Source organism: Sus scrofa, chromosome 17 (assembly GCF_000003025.6).
Source record: "Sus scrofa isolate TJ Tabasco breed Duroc chromosome 17, Sscrofa11.1, whole genome shotgun sequence".
In the NCBI taxonomy this organism is placed as follows: domain Eukaryota; kingdom Metazoa; phylum Chordata; class Mammalia; order Artiodactyla; family Suidae; genus Sus; species Sus scrofa.
Window position 1 is genome coordinate 41,463,747 of NC_010459.5, and position 21,367 is coordinate 41,485,113.

Here is a 21,367-nt window from a genome sequence, read left to right on the forward strand (position 1 = left end):
TGCACCACGACGGGAACTCCGGACAATTTTTTAAGTTAAAAATATTTTAGGAGTTCCGGAGTTCCCGTCGCGGCGCAGTGGTTAATGAATCTGACTAGGAACCATGAGGTTGCGGGTTCGGTCCCTGGCCTTGCTCAGTGGGTTAAGGATCTGGAGTTGCCATGAGCTGTGGTAGGTTGCAGATAAAGCTCTGATCCCGCATTGCCGTGGCTATGGCATGGGCCGGCGGCTGTAGCTCTGATTAGACCCCTAACCTGGGAACCTCCATATGCCACAGCTGCAGCCCTAAAAAGCAGTAAATAAATAAATAAAACCCACGCATGGTGACTGTGTACAGTTTATTGAATGGATGGGTGGAGAGCAGATTGACAAGCAGCTGCCAACTCAAGAGAAAAACTCCTGGTTGCTGAAGTCATCCAGGCGCAGCATTGAGGCTCAGGGCCAGCCTTCCCTGTCCACAGCTCCCCCACCCCCCAACCAGGGCAGTGTCGGGACTCAAGAGATGCCAGTCCCAGGGCTTCCCCTCATCTCTGTGCTGAGGGAAGGGTTCTCCCATGACTCGGCGCAGAGGGCAGCGAGCCCTGGTGAGGCTTCGTGTGGGGACCTCCCTCTCCATTCTGTCCCGCTGCTGTGCACACAGTGGATGAATCTAAAACAAAGGACAGGCAAGACGATGGTTTGAAGTTCCCATCTGCACGAACTCGAACCCGTCAACCCTCTGGCAGTGGGTTCCCAGCCCTTGGCATTAAATCACCTTAGGGAGAAATACCAGCAATCCCAGAACCCAAGTCACCCCAAGGTCACTGCCTCATGGCTTGGGGACTTCATTCCCTATCTGAGGCTTACCTAGAAGAAGCCCACAAGCATTACTTTCCAGCACCATCTTCAAGTAACAGCTCAGAGGATCCCAATGGAACAGGCCCAAGCTCCCAGTTTACACAGCCAAACTAGATGTCACCTGAATATACAAGGTAATAAAGGGAAAAAAATCTCAGAAGTTCAGCTTTTAGAATAAATAAATGACTTTTCAAGCAGTTCTCAATCAGGGCAGCTAAGTAGATGGACCAGAGCTTAGCACCATCGGCAGGGGCTCTGACATGAGTTCCCACTGCATCTTGATCAGAGGGATGGACCAACCTTGGCAGCTCACCCACCATTGTCATCTGCCCAGCCTGTCATGTTGTTCTGCAAGTACGATCAAGCCGAGAAAGGCAAGAGAAAAATTTTCAACAAGGCTTGTTGGGTGCCCAGATGGTTGAGGATCAAGACTGCCAGGCCCATTTGAAGGACAAACGAGAAAACATCAAGGCTTGAGGACATTACACAAGTGAAACTCAACTCATCGCACGGTGTTAACCCAGAGATCTGAATTCCCAGGCCTGGGACTAGGAGTGGGGGGTGATAAACGGTCTTTTAAAAATTGTCATCATCACCACTAAATCCTCCAGACTGGCTGAGCCCCGGGACCAGGGACTAGGCAGTGTGACAGGACAAGTCTCTGATGCAAAAGGTTTGAAAGACAGGAAATCTCAGGTGTATTAGATGACTACCACTTGAATTAGGTGGTTCACATATATTATTCTCACTACCTTCACATCATGAGATCTGGCGAAACAGGTTCCCATCCTCAAATATGAGAGTCTGAATGTACACAGACGAGAACGACACAGAAGCCCTCAAACCAAAGTGGGGATGAATGGGATGAATACCCAGACCTCTCCTTCAGTCTCACCTGTTACCTGGGAGCCAGTCATGCCTCTAGGGGGCGCCGTGTTGCCTCTTCAGGGTCACCGAGTAATGAAAGCACCACTGCAGAGTTTCAGCCTTCCACCAACACATCTGTAGCATAGAAAGGCAGGTCAGCCCCCTGCTGAGGGCTGACGACATGGCTGGGGACTCCGCCAGCCATCTAATACACCAACTGATGTGAACCAGAAAGCTAGGGAGCCTCAGAACCACAGGCCTGGGAGTTTCTTCTCTAGTGAAACTCTGGGGTCACCCTTTAAAAAGAGAACCTACAAAAGCACAGATTACAAGGAGGGCTACACTTGGCCAGTCAACACCCTCTTCTCAGTGCCTGACAAGACTCCTCAGGTTTTTGGGAGATGGTGACAAATAGAAACTTTTTTACTGATTCAGAATTGATAGAACCCCTCTTTGCCCCTACATCTGGCTCCCATCTTTATTTTCCTTTCTCCATATACTCGACATCACTGACTGCTGGAGCACACATTGTGTTCCAGGAAGAGTAAAGGAGCAGAGACAACACACCAAAGAGCCTATAAGTCAGGGGCTACAATGAATAATGTATTTTTATGGACTACCCTCCCTCCACTCGTGTAAATTCATAGAGCAGAACTCAATTTACAGTTCTCCCCCGTGCCCGTCAGCACCACCTGGATTTTTTCCAGGTGAGGTCCAAATATAAATGTATAGACTGGAGTTCCTGTCAAGCGCCTCCTCAGCTCCAAAGACAAAGTGAACCCCACTAGTGGGGGGCTAGCCTGGTCACCATATCACATGCAGGCCAGGAAGGCCTGAGCTTTGAAAGGAATGGCAGAAGACAAAAGCTAGTGTGTGAAAGCTCCAGGGTTTGGAAGGGATGGATGAACCCTTCAAACACGGGGAAACGGCTTTCAGCGACTCCTCTCCCTGCAGTATCAATGACCAGGGCACCACAGCCCACGATCACTTTCGATGCAGGAGCAGAAGAGGATGCAAAGAGCCAGGGTGGACAGGAGGCTGGCGCCAGGGGCCTGGGGAATGGCCTGAGCCAGGGAGAGCAGACCAGCCAAGCACAGCTTCGGTTGTATCCTGCAGACGCCTCGTCACCTCCCTGCCCAGGGGGGAGTCAAGACGCTTCGGCATAAAAACCTAGACACTGGGCTGGAAAAGACCAGAACCGTGTGGTCACGTGATCATGACTCCATCATGAAAATCTTATTAAAACCTTCGCTGCTGGAGCTTCCAGGTGGCCTGGTAGGTAAAGATGCAGCACTGTCACCCAGGAACTTCTGCATGCTGAGGGTGTAGCCAAAAAAAACAAAACAAAAGCTCTTCACTGCTATTCCAGCTTTGATTTTCAGTGGAGTGTGAGACAGGGTTGCAGAGCTAGATGTGTTCAGAGGTGGGCCCAGAGTCTCCGGTGCCTAAAGCCACGCAGCCTCCATCACAGCAGTACCCAGCCTGACACACCAGGACCCAGGAGATGCCCCAGAGAGCCCTTCACCCAAACAGGTTTCTAGAGAGGGACTGCCCTACAGCAGGACGCCACTGTCACCTCACTTCCCTTCACATGATCACCCACGCCCAAAGGAACATGAATGTGACTTTAGAAAATACACACACAATTCCAAAGAAAGGTCCAAAAACCTTACCTGAGGCCCCAGGGTCTAGCGCCTGGCTGACATGAAGAGGAACCTCCACGGAGCCTGTGTACACAGATCCACCTGAAAGAGCAACGTCGTGAACAGGCACTCACAGCAGGCCCTGACGGATAGATAACACTTGGCACGGGAGCTGGCAGGTCCTGGCACCCACAAACCTGGGCTGTTACTGTAGTACCTGAATGGCCACACCTACTGTCTCAGAACAAGACAACTTAATTCTAGGAAGGGGTCCGCAGATCACCTATGACAGGAGTAACACCCATGCTATCTGATGTGCCAACTGTGATTAATTTGTTGCCAACCAAAAGACCAGGTTTGGGGGAACATACCAGGGCTGACTGGCAGCAACTAGCATGGATGGGGAAAGGTAGCAGGTGGTGTGAAAAGGCCAGTAGAAGGAAAATCCCCCTTGTCTGGACTCGGAAGAGGCGACACCCCAAATCACTCACGAGAAGCAGTCTTGATGCAAACAGCAAGAGGATTTTTATTCCAAGCGCGCTGGGGCCCACAGTCGTACGCCACGCAGGGGTAGAGGACTGCGGCCCCGAGTGCGGAATCGGGACAGCTTTTATGGGGTTCACAACAAAGCCCGCGCTTCGCAAACCAATCATTTTAAAACATCGAGAGCCCACGCTCCGTGGACCAATCATTTTTCTACAGTTCCGGAGGTCCGCATTTGCGCGGGCTCCTGGGCGGAGTGACAGATTGCAGTTGAGATAGGTCACTAGGGCTTTTTAGGAAGCTGGAGTTAGGGCTCTTCACTACCTTCTTGGGGTCTTGGAGGGTTAGGCTGCATTTTCATCCTTTCATTCCCCACTTCTTGTCTTGTGAATAGTTCTAATCTTAGAACTGGGAAGGCTAAAGGTCAGTTTCTCCTTGGCTCGGAAGGCCTTGGTACTGTTGCCTAAGTACCATGATCTGGACTGCACTCACTCGTTCTCTAACAAAGGCAACAAACCTATTAATTAAGCAAGGCCCAACTGTAAGCAACAGGAGCAGGACCACTAGGGGTCCCATCAGAGCAGAAAGCAGGGTGGTCATCCAAGGAGACCTGTTGAACCATCCTTCAAACCACCCCTGGTCAGCCTCTTTCCCTTCGACGTCTCTCTAACCTTTCTCTAAGCTTGCTCATGGAGTCTCTGATGGCTCCTGAGTGATCCACATAGAAGCAACATTCTTAAGGCTGCACATAACCCACCTTCTTTTAGAAACAGCAGATCTAATCCCCTCCAGTTCTGTAGAACCACTTCAGACAAAGAAGTCAGGGATTCTTCTAGGTTGTTAACAGATTCCTCTAAGGCTCGGAGATCTTCTGTTATGGCCGCATGTAGCTCACCAAGTCCTGTTTCTAGCTGCTGTGGTCCTGTGATCAGGGCAGCTGTCCCTGTCCCCACACCAGCCATCCCTAATCCTAGTATAACGGCTAGGGTTAAGGGTCACAGGCTCTCTTTTTGAGCGGGTAGGCCGATAGTCATACTCATCGATGACTACTTCCTCAGGATGGTAGTGTACCCAGGGGACGAGCTGGACCATGACACAGAAATCTTTGGATTGGTTAAAGACTGTGGTAGAAACACAGGGAGTTAACCCAGTATTGCATGCCCACCATCAGTTATAACCAGGTACTAAATACTGATTTTCTAAGGCCTGCTCATAAACCATAGTACTATTGCAAAGGTGTTGGTGGGATGGGGGAGCTTTTCCTATGCATGTCCCCTTCCCGGAAACTTCAGTGAGGGTGAGCTTATTTCGGGACCCCCATGTACATTGATTTCTATGCTCTTTGGTCACATTGAATTTCCCTTCTCTAGCCATTCCCTCATAATAAGGAGGCCCTGAGGATAGACAAAGCCAACAAGAAGAAGTGGCATCGGGGTCGGTGGAGTTGATGGCTTGGAAAGCTCCCTGGATGAGACTGAAGAGTCTCTGTCCTGTCTTAACAGGAACACCGGGGGAGTTTCTAGGCGTGTTGGTAGGAAATCAATCCAGTGGTACTGTTGTCAGGCGGCTGTGTTATGTCAGGCCGCAGCGATGTTAACTGGGGCACCGGCAAGTTGTGTGGTGGCTCCAGGGCCAGGGGCCCCTGTTCAGCCAGTACTATGTTGGGTCCCACTGCCACAGGGGGTTCCGTCCCCGTCTCTATCCTAAGGCGAATAGTTAAAGTGGACCCTGCTCCCCCTCCATATTTATAAAAAACTATTCCCCAGCTCATACCATTTATCCACTTTTGAATATTTTCCTGTTTTCCTTTTTCAGTGAAACTTATCTTTAGATAATCTAAGTCTGATGGGGAGCAGCTCTTATCTTTATATAGTTCCATCACTTTGTACTTGCCCGGGCCGGAATTGACAAAGGAGAATTTTACCCGGTCCTGGAGAGAGATCGGCCATTTCCAGTCTCCATCGTTGGAGGTGACGCAGCTCCATCTCCCACAGAAGGATTCCCTGGAACCCCCACAGTATTCCTCTTTCTCTGTGCCTGGGCAGCAATAGAACCCATAACTACGGACTAGGTTGGGAGGTGTGCTTTTAACAGCGGGGTTAATCAATCGGAGGCAGAAATGCAGTTCAGGCCACCAGGTGCCTCTAGGAGCGACACCTCGAGTGCTATTAACAGTGACACCCGTATCAGGGTCAATAATCAGCCACGTAAGGGATAAGGGTCTATGGGGGTCCGAGCTGTCTATAAGGCGTTTACTACTGGCCTGGGGAGTCACTGTTAGAGTAAGGAACCAGGCGATGGAGGCGAAGCTTAAGGGGATTCTCAGTCTTTTCGGCTCTCCACCCCGAGTCGGGAGGTGGCGCCGGCTTGACGTGGGACGCATGGATCCAGGTGGAGATTCCTTCGACTTTCACAGCCGTTGGTGTGGTCAAAAGTACGAGATAAGGGCCCTTCCACCGAGTCTCGAGGTTTCCTGCACGGTGGCGTCTAACACAGACTGAATCTCCCACTTGGAAGCGATGTGGAACTTGCAAGTCTCCTTCTCCTGAGTAGGCCTCCCGGAGCTGCTTCCACGCTCGCTGCCTCACCCACTCAAGCGCCTTGAGCCTAGAGAACAAAGGCTGGGAAAGCAGCACATCAGCACTATGTACAGAGGCAATTTCTACCAATGGGGGGGGGCATAGAGCAATTCATAGGGGGTCAGCCCAAACTGTCCAGGGGTGTTCCTAACCCTGAAGAGCACAAAGGGCAGGAGAGCTATCCAATCATTAATGCCAGTCTCTGTGGTCAATTTGGTGAGGGTCTCTTTAATGGTTCTATTCATCCTCTCTACCTGTCCTGAGCTTTGGGGTCTGTATGCACAATGCAATTTCCAATCAATCCCCAATGTCTTGGCCAGTCCCTGACTTACCTGGGCAACAAAAGCTGGACCATTGTCTGACCCTATTACTGTAGGTATTCCAAATCTTGGAAAAATTTCCTCCAATATTTTCTTAGCCACCACGGTTGAAGTCTCCTTCTTAGTAGGATAAGCCTCTACCCATCCTGAAAAGGTGTCTACAAAAACCAATAGATATTTGTTTCCGTATTTAGCTGGCTCTACCTCAGTGAAGTCCACTTCCCAGTGAGCGCCTGGGTGGCTTCCCCTTAGTCTCTTTCCCGGAGGCATTCTGGAAGGATTAGCATTAACCAGCTGGCAAGGCACACAATGTTTGACCACTCCCGGGTAGTCAGCCACTCCCGGTAGTCTCAGAACATGATAAGGGGATGTTCTGACCAACTGTTGCAGATGTTTAGCTCCTAGGTGGGTTAGACGATGCATCTGTTGGACATACTCTAACCCTTCTTTGTGGGGTAGGATCTCCTTCCCATCTGAGGTATAGCAGGTCCCCTCTGGGATCCTAGAAAACCGGTCTATCTTCTTTTATCTCCTGCCAGTCTTCTAAGGTGTACTGCCGTCCAGGTTCTGGGGCTTTGGACGTTTCTATTATAGGCAGAAGGTTAACACCCCGGGCTGCCTGCTTGGCGACCTGGTCGGCCATCTGGTTTCGAGATGAGATCTTTGGCTTTCTGATGCCCAAGGCAATGTATAATGGCTAGCCTTTTTGGCAAATGTAAGGCCTCCAACAAGCTTAGAATTTCTTCTTTGTTCTTGACTTCCCTCCCTGCTGAGGTAAGCAACCCCCTTTGTTTATAGATGGCCCCGTGCACATGCGCAGTCGCAAAGGCATACCTGCTGTACGTATAAATGTTTATGGATTTCCCTTCGGCCAGCCGCAAAGCTTGCGTGAGGGCCACGAGCTCAGCCTTTTGTGCTGAAGTCCCTTCCGGCAGGCTGCTGGCCCAGATCGTGCGGGTCCCGTCCACCACCGCCGCCGCCGCCGCCCCAGCCACCCTCTTACCTTCCACTACATAGCTGCTCCCATCAGTGAACCAGGTCAGCACTTCTCCAGTCAGCGGTATGTCTGTAAGGTCCTTGCGGACCCATCTCCTCAATCAATAGTTGATGGCAATCATGAGTCAATGGTTCATCAGTCTCTTCAGGCAGAAGAGTGGCAGGGTTGAGAGCAGCTGGTAGAGTGAACGTGATCCTCTCTGTGAGAAGCAGGCTTTGATAGTGGGTCATGCGGGCGTTGGTCATCCATCGGTCTGGGGGCTGCCGGACAATGTTCTCCAACGCATGGGGGGCTATTACAGTTATATTCTGTCCCAAAGTCAATTTGTCAGCGTCCTTGACCAGTATGGCCACTGCTGCGATAGCCTTCAGGCATATGGGCCAACCACTGGCTACAGGATCGAGCTTCTTTGACAGGTAGGCAACAGGTCTCCTCCATGGTCCTAGGGATTGGGTTAAAACTCCCCGGGCTACCCCCTTACGTTCATCCACATAAAGGGTAAAGGGTTTAGTTACATCAGGGAGGGCCAGAGCAGGTGTGCTCAGCAGGGCCTTTTTGATAGCATCAAATGCCTTCTGGTGCTCAGGAGCCCAGGAGAACTCCCCTTTTTCTTTGGTTAGCGGGTAGAGTGGGGCTGCTAAGGTCGTAAACCCCGGGATCCACAGTCTGCAAAATCCAGCTGTCCCCAAAAACTCTCTCACTTGCTTGGCTGTGGTTGGGGCCAGTATCTGGACTACAGTTCTCTTCCGTGCCTCCGTCAGCCATCGCTGCCCATCCCGCAGACTGTACCCCAAGTATGTTACCTCTCTCCTGCAAATCTGGGCCTTTTTAGCTGAGGCTCGGTAGCCTAGGTCAGACAATTTCAGTAGTAGTGCCTTCGTACCTTCTAAGCAGTCCTGTTTGGTGGCTCCCGCTAGAAGCAGGTCATCCACGTACTGGAGGAGGGTCACCTGGGGGTGTTGGATCCTGAAGTTGGCCAGATCTCTATGTAGGGCTTCGTCAAAGATGGTCGGGGAGTTTTTGAACCCTTGGGGCAGTCGGGTCCAGGTGAGCTGTCCGGTTCTTCCTGTACCTGGATCCCTCCACTCAAAGGCAAAAAGTGGTTGGCTACTGGGGTGTAATCTCAGGCAGAAGAAGGCATCTTTTAAGTCCAATACTGTGTACCAGTTCCGTTCGGGCGGGAGAGCGCTCAAGAGGTTATAAGGGTTCGGGACCGTTGGGTATATGTCCTGCACCCTTTTATTGACCTCTCTCAAGTCCTGTACTGGTCGATAATCATTGGTCCCAGGCTTCCTAACCAGTAGCAGGGGAGTATTCTAAGGGGATCGGACAGGAACTAGGATGCCCTGTTGGATTAATCTTTGAACATGCGGCCAAATTCCTTCTCGAGCCTCTCTACTCAAGGGGTACTGTCTGACTGATACTGGTGTAGCACTGGCCTTCAGCTGAATAACCTGTGGGGGAACTTGCTTTGCCAAACCCATCCCTGCGGTTTCTGCCCAGGCTTGGGGAAACTGCTCCAACCAGGACTGTATATCTTGATCAGGCTTTACTAGGGGAGAATATAGTCGATATTCATCATCTAATTGGAGGGTCAACACAGTGATGGGTTTGTTATTCGCAGACACTTCTGGTTTTCCTTGTTCAAAATAAATTTGAGCTCCCATCTTGGTCAGTAAGTCTCCACCTAGGAGGGGTATTGGGCACTCAGGGATGACGAGAAACGAGTGGGTTACCCGTCCCACTCCCAAGTCAACGGTTCTTCGGGTAGTCCATGGATACTGCCGTTGCCCTGTGGCACCCATCACCCAGAATTTTTTATCTTTTAGTTTTCCTAATGGCTGTAGCAGCACTGAATGCTCCGCTCCGGTATCAACCAGGAACTCAACTGGTTGCCCCTCCACCTTCAAAGTTACCCTGGGCTCGGGGAGGGGGTCCGAACCCCGTCTCCCCTAATCTTTATCTTCTTCCAGAGCTAGGACCTTCGGTCCTTTGTTTCCCTTCTTGGGGCAGTCCCTTGCCCAGTGTCCTTTTTCTTTACAATACGCACACTGGTCCTTGTCGAGTGGGGTCCTATTGCCCAGATTCCCTGACTGTCTAGGGCCTGACCTAATTTTCCTAAAATCTCTCTCTCTCTCCCTGCTGCTCTTCCCTTCAACCACTGAGGCCAAGATCTTAGTCAAATTCTTCTCTTGCTGTCTATCACATCTTTCCTCCCTTTCTTCTTTCTCCTTTTCTTTTCTCTGTTCCTTCTCCTCTTCTGTCTCCCTTCTGTAATACACCTTCTCTGCCTCTTTCACTAGATCACGTAACTCAGCCTCCTGTAACCCTTCCAGTCTCTGAAGTTTCTTTCTGATATCCAGAGCCGACTGCCCTATGAAGACCAGGGCCACTGAGGCTTTCTGGGCCTCCGAGGTAGGATCAAAAGGGGTGAACCGCCTGAAGGCTTCCATGAGCCTCTCAAGAAATAGGAGGTTCGTGCGGTCCCTGCATCATCTCTCTTACCTTAGCCAAATTAGTGGGCCGTCTTGAGGCGCCCCGGAGACCCGCCACCAGAGCCTGGCGATAGATTTTCAAGCTCTCCCTACCTTCAGCAGTGTTGTAGTCCCAACCAGGGCGAGTCAAGGGAAATCCCATGTCAATTTCATTTTGCAACTGCGTGGGTCGCCCGTCGGCCCCAGGAACATTTTTTCTAGCCTCTAACAGAATTCTCTCTCGCCCCTCGGTTGTGAAGAGTGTCTGCAGCAGCTGTTGACAATCATCCCAAGTAGGCTGGTGAGAGAACATAAGGGACTCTACCAACCCCGTGAGGCGTTGGGGATCCTCCGAGAAAGGGGGATGATTAGTTTTCCAAATATAGAGATCTGCAGAGGAAAAGGGCCAATACTGGAGGGGCTGCATAGGTGCGCAGCGGTAATATCACGATCTCGTCTGTCCGCTCTGGGGTGGCGCCCCTCCGGCTCCGAGTCCCAGCAGCAAGTCCCTCCGCCGCCGCCGGAGCTCCAGGAGGGGCAGAGGGTCCCCTCGCAGCACCCTGTGCCGGATAAGGGGGTGGGGGAACAGGTTGGGGTTCCGGCCAAGTCGGCGGCTCCTCAATCTCAGGGTAGATACGAGTAGAGGGCTTGACTTTTTCAGCCGAGTGTTTGTTTTTCTCTCCAAGAGCCAGAACTCGGGGACCTGGCTTTCTTGGTTTATTTAGCCATGGTTTAACCCATGGCGGAGGATCTTCTGCCAAATCTTGCCACGTAAGGATATAGGGCTCCTGATCAGGATGAGAGCCGGGTCCAGTCTGAAAAATAATTGCTTTAACAGCCAGGATAATCTCAGAATTAGGGAGTTCCCGTCGTGGCGCAGTGGTTAACGAATCCGACTAGGAACCATGAGGTTGCGGGTTCGGTCCCTGCCCTTGCTCAGTGGGTTAACGATCCGGCGTTGCCGTGAGCTGTGGTGTAGGTTGCAGACGCGGCTGGGATCCCGCGTTGCTGTGGCTCTGGCGTAGGCCGGTGGCTATGGCTCTGATTCGACCCCTAGCCTGGGAACCTCCATATGCCGCAGGGGCGGCCCAAGAAATAGCAAAAAAGAAAAAGAATTAAAGGTCCCCTCTGATGGCCATCCAACATCGACTGTCGGCCATTCAGAGGCACAGAAAGTCTGCCAAGGTCCCTTCTTAACCTGAACTGACAAATTATGAGCCCTGGATTTAACTTCAGTCCAATGGTCGAGAGTCAAACTAAGGGGGGTCGTCACCGTCTGTCCCATATTAAAACTGTAGACAAGGATGCACAAGACAAAGACACACGAAACAGAAACCAACAGATCCAGACACACGCGACCCGTCTGCATCTTCCACAAGCAGGCAAAAGAGTCGGACGGCCGCGGAGGGGGAAGCTTTCGCTTCAACAACAGAACTCAGTCCTCTGACCGACAGCAGGAGACCACCAGGCGTCCCTGGCTCTCCCCACCTCCCGGGGCGTCCCCAGGGCGGCAGCCTGTGATCCTCCTAGCACGTCTGCTGATCACAGTCCTCCAGTCCTTACGGTCTGAGAGGACAGCTGCAAACCAAAAGCGCGCATCACAGAAAACAGACACTCAGAACAGAGACGCCGGCCAGCACACACGTTCCAAAGGGGATCCCTTTACCTCCAAGTCGGTTCTCGGGTGTGAGGGGTGGTCGCAGGGTTTCCCGGCCAACGCACCAAATGAAAAGGCCAGTAGAAGGAAAATCCCCCTCGTATGGACTCGGAAGAGGCGACACCCCAAATCACTCACGAGAAGCGGTCTTGATGCAAACAGCAAGAGGATTTTTATTCCAAGCGCGCTGGGGCCCACAGTCGTACGCCACGCAGGGGTAGAGGACTGCGGCCCCGAGTGCGGAATCGGGACAGCTTTTATGGGGTTCACAACAAAGCCCGCGCTTCGCAAACCAATCATTTTAAAACATCGAGAGCCCACGCTCCGTGGACCAATCATTTTTCTACAGTTCCGGAGGTCCGCATTTGCGCGGGCTCCTGGGCGGAGTGACAGATTGCAGTTGAGATAGGTCACTAGGGCTTTTTAGGAAGCTGGAGTTAGGGCTCTTCACTACCTTCTTGGGGTCTTGGAGGGTTAGGCTGCATTTTCATCCTTTCAGTGGGCCCCTGTCTACCATCTAGTATAAGGGCCATGGACATACACAGCCTTGACTATTCTGTGCTTCGTGCAGGTCAGTTATTAGGAAACCACCCCCAAAGGGCCACAGGCCCTGCTCGTGGCCAGGATCAAAGGTAGATGATAACAAGTCTACCTTTCATTACAAACTCAACACTTCCAGTGAGAAGAGACAGGCTCAACCCCCACAGGCTGGCCTGCTGGAGGGCATGGCTCCCTGACCCTGCAATAGGAGAAGCCCTGGGCCCCAGCACCCTGTACCAACCGTGTCACCACCAGCTCTTCAGTTGTTATTTTTGTCCAGGTGCCATATATCAGGCAACACACACAACGCAAAACACGACAGAGGCACTTGCCCTCAAGATTACAGCATGGGGGGGGTACACCCAACAAGTCCACACTGTCCAGGAGGGATTAGTGCCGAAGTAGGGCTGAGGATGTGGGAAGGACTGAGTGAGGAGAAGGCAGAGCAAGGGTCCAGGAAGGAAGTCCTAGGAGGCAATGGGCCCCAGGGTAGCTCCACCACCAGCCTAGAAACACAAACTCCTGAGACAAGGCCCTGCTCGGGAAAAGGGGCACTCAGTGGATGTGTTCGAAAGCTCCAGAGTTTGTAAGGGACAGGACCGGCCCTCCAAACACGGGGAAGTGCTTTCGGCAGTTCCTCTCCCTGCACTATCAATGACCAGGGCACGGGCAGCCCACCATCACTTTCGAATACAGGGGTGAGCTGGGAAGGGAGGCCACTATCAGAACCCCAGGAACGGCCTGGACCAGGACAGACCAGCAGACAGTCATGGCCCAGACTTACAACCAAGATGACAAAGCCACTGCTGACAACTTACAGTCCCTGCCAAAAGCCTCAGGGAAGACTCACAGGACAAATACCAACCTCTTGCCACCACAGCAGCATCAGGGGCTGCCAGGAGCAGGAGCAGAATCAGGCCCAGGCGGAGGACACTGGGAAGCAGCCCCACTGTACTCTCTCTCACACACACACACCCATCTCATTACCCAACACCTCTGCTATCGCAGCCTGCAAGGAACTCAAGCTCTAGAGAACCAACAGGCCATCACTTACCTGAGGCTCATAGCCAGGCTCTTCCTGACCACATCTCCCATACGACAGCAGTCACGTGACACTCCTGCAGAGGACAAGAAGCCAGCAGGAGATGAGCCCACCTGGCAGGAAATCATACTCACAAGAGAAAAGGGTGTATGTCAGCAGGGATTCGGGTCTCGGGCGGAGAAGGCACTACAGCCCAACTCCTTCCATCCTCAGACGGCCTCATGCTTGGCCCCTGCCAGTCACTAAACCTGTCCCATTTAAAAAGGACAAGTATGGAGCCTCTGAACATGAGGAAAAACCTGCAACTTTCCTCTGCCTGTATGACCAATGACCGGGTCACAGGCAGCCTGTAATCACTTCAAACCCAAAGGCAGGAAAGGCCATGGAGCTGCAGAGATTGGAGACTAGAGTCAGGAGACCACAGCTGTGATTTTCTCCCTTTTCTTTTTTTTTTTTTTTCTTTTTTCTTTCTTTTTTCCTGCTTTTTAGGGAGGGCGGCAATGGCACCATGTGGAAGTTCCCAGGCTAGGGGTCGAATCAGAGCTCTAGCTGCTGGCCTACACCACAGCCACAGCAACGCAGGATCCGAGCTGTGTCTGCAAACTACACCGCAGTTCACAGAAACACCGGATCCTCAACCCACTGAGCAAGGCCAGGGATTGAACCCGCATCCTCATGGATCCTAGTCACGATGGGAATGCCCCATTCTCCTTTCTTAAAGGCTCACATCACAGAAACCAGCACTGAGCCAGGCAGAGGGCATTCAACAGACTAGACTCCAGGTGCCAGGAGGCCTCTAAAAGGCGGTGGGAGGGGGAAAGTGTGGGAAAGCTCCAGAGTTTCTAAGGGACGGAACAGGACCTCCAAACGGGGAAGTGCTTTCAGCCGGTCCTCTCCCTGTGCTATCAACGACTGGGGCACTGGCAGCCCATGACCACTTTCAAAGGCTGGGGGCAAAGAAGGGCACGAGGAGAGCCAGGCAGAGGAGCCCACATCAACAGCCGGCTCTCCACCCAGCCTGGGGGAACAGGCCCAGCCAGACCCAGGACCCCAAGGGCCACCCTCACTTCATGGCAACAGCCCATCTCCCCTCATCAAGTCAGGGCCCAGGAAGACCAACTTCAGATGACAATGCCTCAATTGCTTCTCACCCCACAAATACCAGCTGAGTACCTACTGTGGACCAGGCATTATGGGGTCAAAAAGGAAAACACAGACCAGGCCTCTGCCCCCCCCCCCCGCCCCCGCCCCAACTCCCACTCCAAAGAAAGTAAAGCTCAGGAGAAAGAAATAACTCACCCCAGATCCCACAGATAACGAGGAGCTGAGTCAGGCTCTGACCCCAGGCCCTTCTGGCCCCCAGTCCCAGCCCCATCCTCCTGCACCAGGACTTGGCAGACAACTCCCACATTCCCCCCGCCCCCCGGAGCCCCAGAACCACCCCGCTGCGCTGGGGCAGGAAGGCCACAGCCCCCAGGAGCAGCAGCACTTACCCAGGGGGCACTCAGCCCCTGCAGTGCGGGTCCGGGTCCTGCAGGAGAGAAGGGGGCGCCGGCTGAGGCAGGGCCCGCAAAGCCGTCCGGGGGAGGGTCTTCATCTGCGCAGGGCCTGGGCAGGGAAAGCGTGGGCAAGGGCGTGAGTGCAAAGCAGGGGGACAGGAAGCCAGACTCTGCCCCTCTGGGGCCCTGGACGCGTTCTCAACTTAAAGTGCAAAGGACCCATCATCTGTAATATGGAGCTTTTATCACTTCCCCGTAAAGATTTTTGAAAGGAAACGGGATAACGATGACAAGGACATTAAGTGGGCAATCGACCAGCAGCTGGGGGGATGAAACGCTGGAGTGGAGGTGATGAATGGTGAGTCTGGGGCTCTGCCACGCCTTGGGCCGGGTTCACACAGAACCTCTCGCGGGACATCGAGCCCCCGCGTCGCCGGACCCGTCCCCAGTCTCTTGCCATCAGCAAGGACAAGTCTCCCCACGTGGTGGGTAAGGCCGAGGGCCCGACGTTCCGAAGCGGCGCCGGCCTGTGGCCCCGTGACTCGAGGCCCCTTTGTCGAGAGCTCGAATCCCGAAAAGTCCACAGAGCGAGGCAGAGAAAGAGAGCTTGGAACCGGGCTCAAAAATGGGAGCGAATCTGGGCTCTTAACTAACCTGCGCGTGGCCCTTCCCACCCTCTCGGGCCTCAGGGGGCAGGAGAAGCAGGCCACATAGTAAGCGCTCCCCGCAAGGAACTCACCGAGGAGGCTGCAACAGACCGCACGGGACAACGGCGGAGATACAGCCAAGAGTGTGGGAAGGCGCGGAGGTGCGCGGATGCCGGCAGATTGGGAGGACACGCGGAAAGTGCAGCCACGAGAGCGGAACACTGCTCCAAACACGCAGCGCCGGCGGAAGTGCAGCTGAGGTGGACGCCTGAGGCCTAGAGCGGCGGCGGCCGGGGCCGACCCTGCGCACACCGTCCTGCAGCGCTCCCTGGTGGAGTGGAGCCCAAGTTCTGCGTCTGGATGACCGTAATTTCCCAAAGTAGTCTGGAATTTTGGAAATAGCATTCCCTCGCTCGTTTTGCTTTTCTGTGTGTTGTGTTTGTTGTCACTTATTTGTCATTGATTTGTAGGAATTGTCACTCTTCCATGTAAAGAGCTTTAATTATCAAGAGCTCGTGTTGATTGTGTTGAGTTTGAACAACAGAGCTCTTGTCCAATCAACCATCGTATTCAGAGTACTTAGTTTGGTGGCTGGCACAGTTGAACAAATAATGAATTCTGACCATATACTTATTCGGACATTGCCAGACTAAAATATTATTCCGATGACCTGAAACTGGAACGTGAGGATGACAAGGAGGTAAGCCTAAAGCAATGGGTTTTGCTAAAACTTCATCCTAAAAGTAAAAGCAGCCTTGAAGCAGAGGAACTTGATCAAATTTGCATTTCGGGGACCTGTTCAGATTTGCATTTCAGGGAGCTGATCAGATTTGCATTGTGCCAGAGAAGGCAGATAAAATGTTCCATACTCCCAATGGCAGAGCAAGACTGGCTTGAAAGGGGACTCATGGACTCTAACCTCACAAGCACTAGCACTGCCTGCATCCTGGGCCAGGTGTATCTCTCACACCTGAAGCAACTCTGCCACCAACTCAGCCCACATTCTGAAATGCAAGCAGCTCACCCTGTGTCTGAGCAAGGGTCTCTCCCCACTTCAGATTGCTGGCACTCACTAGGTCAGCACAATATGGAAATCCAGGGAAATGGGGAGTCTCTGAGGATGAGAACACTCCCTCTTCCGTGCCTGGGAGGAGGCTGTGTGATTCTGCGATTGGGGATTTCCATGAGAAGGGGCCATGTGATGTTGTAGCTGTGAGCATGCTGAACAAAGGGGTCTGGTGTGCCCACAGCCCTGGTGTCCTCTCCTGCCTCCCGCTCTTGCCCTTCCTCTACGTGTGGATTTGGCTAAGTGACCAAACGTTGCCCAGCCTTAGTTTTCCTTTTCTGGAAAATGGGCAGAGTCATAGTTCCATCACAGCATTGCTATGAGAATTAAGTGAAACAGTTCACACCAAGAGCATAGCACAGAGCAAATGGCCAGGCATGGTAGTTGCTATACTTCAGCATATCTGAGAAAACTCAAGCCTTCTGTCACTGTGAGGACACTGTGGGTTATTTAGGAGGCAGAGAGAGTGTGCTCTATTTGAAGAATCTAAGGCAGCACTATCCAGGAGAAACAGAATGCCAGTCACACGTGATTTTAACTTTTCCGGGAACCATGTTAAAAAGGTACCAAAAAAATGAAATTAGTTTTTGTTTTTTGGTTTTGTTTGTTTGTTTGTTTGTTTGTTTTTTGTCTTTTTAGGGCTGCACCAGAGGCATATGAAAGTTCCCAGGCTAGGGGTTGAATCGGAGATGTAGCTGCCAGCCACAGCAACACTAGGTCCGAGCCACATCTGTGACCTACACCACAGTTGACTGCAAAGCCAATCCTTAACCTCCTGATGGAGGCCAGGGATCGAACCCGTGTCCTCATGGATGCTAGTTGGATTCATTACCACTGAGCCACTATGGGAACTCCTGAAATTAATTTTTTTTTGGTCTTTTTTTTTAGGGCCACACCCATGACATATGGAAGTTCCCAGGCTAGGGGTCAAATCAGAGCTACAGCTGCTGGCCTACACCACAGCCACAGCAACACAGGATCAGAGCCAAGTCTGTGACCTACACCACAGCTCAATGCAATGCTGGCACTGAGCAATGCCAGGAATCTAACCTGCATCTTCATGGATACTAGTTGGGTTTGTTACCTCTGAGCCATGACGGGAACTTGGGAACTCCTAAAATTAATTTTAATAACATTTTATTTAACTCAAGATAACCAAAATATTATTCCATCATGTAATTGATATTTTTAAATTATTAATAAGATAGTTACTATTCTTTTTCTTTGTACAAAGTCTTTGGAGTCAATGCATATTTTATACTGACAGCACATTGCAACTGGGGTTGGCTACATTTCCGGTGCTCTGTAGTCACATGTGTCTGGCGGCTGCTGTATTCATTAGGGCAGGTCTAAGTAGCAGTGACAGCTGTGACTCAGACTCAGTCCCTGGCCTGGGAACTTCCATATGCTGTGGCTGCAACCCTAAAAAAATTTTTAAATTAAAATAAAAGAGGGGGAATTATGGATTCTGTGTCTTAAAATAGTGCCGCCAGTCCCCCCCATCCCAAAGAAGGAGAGCAGGAAGAAGCACCTCTTTCTCTGGAGATCCTCCATCACCAAAAACTTGCTAAATGTTACCTGGAGTTGGGGAGCACAGGTGACCCATACCCAACCCACTCCTCAGTCAAAGGTTCGTTGTCTCCTTCAGCAGGTGTAGACTCTGGGGTAGGAATGTCTGCCTGTTGCCTAGGAGGTTCTGTCTTGGAGGGAGCCTGCCAGGTCAGGGGAACCCAGTCATAGGGCACCAGGGGAAGGGGGTCTCTAAAAAACCCCTGAAATTGGGGCTGAAAACACTCAGCATTTATTTCATGCCCAACCTGGAGATAAATATTCCCCTACCTCACTCTTCAATCCACTTGGGGTTTTTTTAATTGAGGAATAGTTCCGGTTTTTTTGTCTGTTTTGGGGGGTTTTTTTAGGGCTGCACCTGCAGCATATGCAAGTTCCTAGTCTAGGGGTCAAATCAGAGCTGCGGCTGCCGGCTCTGTGGCCACAACACAGGATCCGAGCCCGCATCTACAAACTATGCTGCAGCTCGTGGCAACACTGGATCCTTAACCCCGAGTGAGACCAGGGATCAAACTGGTCGCCTCATGGATACTAGTCAGGTTCTTAACCCACTGAGCCACAATGGGAACTCCCTGAAGTACAGTTGATTTAAAATACTGTGTTAATTTCTGCAGTACAGCAAAGTGATCCAGTTATACATACATACATATGTGTGTATACACGTTATATACATATCACATACATACATGTATATATACACATGATATACATATAACATCTATATACATATATGTATACATGTTCTTTTTCATATTCTTTTCCATTATGGCTTATCACAGAATGTAGAAAATAGTTCCCTGGGCTATACAGTAGGACTTTGGTGTTTATCCATTCTCTATAGAATAGCTTACAGCTGCTAACCCCAAACTTCCAGTCCATCCCTCCTCCATCCCCCTGCCCCTTGGCAACCACAAGTCTGTTCTCTATGTCTGTGAGTCTGTTTCTGTTTCATAGATAGGTTCATCTGTGTTATATTTTAGATTCCACATAGAAGTGATATCCTATGGTTTTTGTCTTTCTCTGACTTTACTTAGTATGATAATCTCTAGATCCTCCATGTTGCTCCAAATGGCATTGTTTCATTCCTTTTAAGGGCTGAGTAATATTCCCTGGCATATATGTACTACATCTTCCTTATCCATTCATCTGTCAATGGATATTTAGGTTGTTTCCATGTCTTGGTTGTTGTGAAGAGTGCTGCAGTGAACATAGAGGTGCATGAATCTTTTTGAATTGTAGTTGTGTCCAGATATATGCCCAGGAGTGGGATTGCTGCAGTCCATCAGTTTTGATCCTGGAGGTATTAGGAGAGGGGTAGTGGACAGAAACCTGGTGAATAGAAACACATTCAGATAAGCAAAGAAAGAAGGTTCCCTTCCCCTCCCAGCAGACAGCAACCCACCCTATGCTTGGCCCCAGCTGGTGGAGAGCAGAGATATTTAACCTATCAGTGATCATTGGAAACATGATCAATACGTTAGAGGGACACTTAAGAGAATCGAATGGAACCTATGTTCTCCATTTTTAGTAATACAAGACTTATTACTTAAGAATGATCAAAGGGAGTTCCTGCTGTGGCTCAGTGGTTTAGGAGTCCAACTGCAGCGGCTTGGGCTGTGGTGGCTCAGGTCCAGTCCCCAGCTTGGCACAGTGGGTTAAAGGATCCTTCAATAGCCACAGATGTTGCAGCTCAGATTCAATCCTTGGCCCAGGAACTTCCATATGCCACAGATGCAGCCATTTAAAAAAAAAAAAAAAAAAGTAGTTCCCATTGTGGCTCAGCAGGTTAAGGACCGTATGTTGTATCCATGAGGATTCGGGTTCCTTCCCTGGTCTCGCTCAGTGGGCTCAGGATCTGGTGTTGCCTCAAGCTGCAGCATTGCCATGGCTGTGGTGTCGGCAGGAGCTGCAGCTCTGATTCAGCCCTTAGCCCAGGAACTTCCACATGCTGCAGGTGCAGATATAAAAAGAAAAAAAAAAGGTTAAAAAACTTATGAGGACTAACTGATATTTTTCTAGGGGCAAGGAAAAGATATTTCTACTTAGAAATTCTAAAGAGATAAGCAAAGAAAAAAAAATATATATATATATATAATTGCACACCAGAAGTCCTCCTTTCAACATCCTGGTCGCCTGCATAAAGGACTGGCTGGGAGCTGGGAGGCCAACATTCCACTCTCCTAGAGTTTGTGATGTCACAGTGGCTGAGAGATCCTTGGAATCTGGAGCCCCTTCCCGCTGGGAGATGAGGGTCTCAGCTGGCCAGACAGACTCTTCCAAGGACGTGATGCACACGGTCTAGGCTGGAAGTCAGCAGCTGGCCTGGCCCCGCAAGACCTGCAGGAGCTCCAAGCCCCACGCCCGCAATCAGAATGATCAGCATGCTGGAGGTCTTGCTGCTTGTGTCCGTCTTCCTCCTCCTCTTCTTACTGATCCTCTGTTACTGCATCTTTCTGGAGGAATAGGCTCCGGCTCCTGCAGGCTGGGATGGAGGTCTGTTGGTAGCCTGGGCCATCCAGCTGCCCAGGACCTCTGCCACCCCATGGCCTGGGTCTGGGCCTGTTTGGAGATCTCCAGCAGCCCCGGGCCTTCAGTGGATGCTCGGACAAACTGAGATGCAAGGGTCTCCCCTCCAGGGTCAGCTCCCAGCATCCCCTTCTCTCTGGGTCTCCTGGCTGGGCCCTCTGAACCCCCAAAGCCTCTTTGTCACTAGTTTTTCTTCTGATTCATTTTTGTCCTAGGCTGAAAGCTACTGGTTCTGGAGCAGTGATCAATGAAGGTGTAAATGGCCCAGGCCTCTGCCGTGGGGACAGACAGAAGAAGAGGTGGCTCCCTCCCTTCAGAAACTGGCCGGGCTGAGCCCTGGGGGACCAGAGGACCTAGGACTGATAACCTTGGCCAATGACATCGAACTCTCTTTCCATTGGTGGTGGACGATCCTTGAAAGCAACCTTCTTGACAAATAAATCTGGATGGTCTTCGCTAATTAACTTGGGCTTCCCTAAGCAATAACTTTGGCTCTCCCTTGCTAAGTAACTGAGATGCTTGTGTCTAATTACTTAAACTTTCCTGGCTTGAGAAACATTAACTTTCTTGCCTTTCTATGTGGGCATGCCAGGGTAATGATATTTGACTTTGGCTTGTTAT

General features: G+C 51.3%; 1 protein-coding gene and 1 long non-coding RNA gene across 2 annotated transcripts; both read right to left on the reverse strand.

Annotated features, from left to right (window-relative positions):
* Window positions 324-13,168, reverse strand: LOC100627949. Its single transcript, XR_002339946.1, has 8 exons — window positions 13,076-13,168; window positions 10,614-10,760; window positions 10,232-10,474; window positions 7,733-9,678; window positions 3,378-3,449; window positions 1,733-1,839; window positions 847-958; window positions 324-649 (listed from the first exon to the last, which is right to left on the reverse strand). It is a non-coding gene; the product is annotated as a transposon Tf2-1 polyprotein (long non-coding RNA).
* On the reverse strand, window positions 12,346-20,872 carry LOC110257391. The gene is made up of 4 exons (XM_021077694.1): window positions 20,651-20,872; window positions 15,678-15,913; window positions 14,933-15,047; window positions 12,346-13,515 (listed from the first exon to the last, which is right to left on the reverse strand). Exons 1-4 carry the CDS (start codon window positions 20,870-20,872, stop codon window positions 13,459-13,461), a joined length of 630 nt encoding a protein of 209 aa, XP_020933353.1. The 3' UTR covers window positions 12,346-13,458.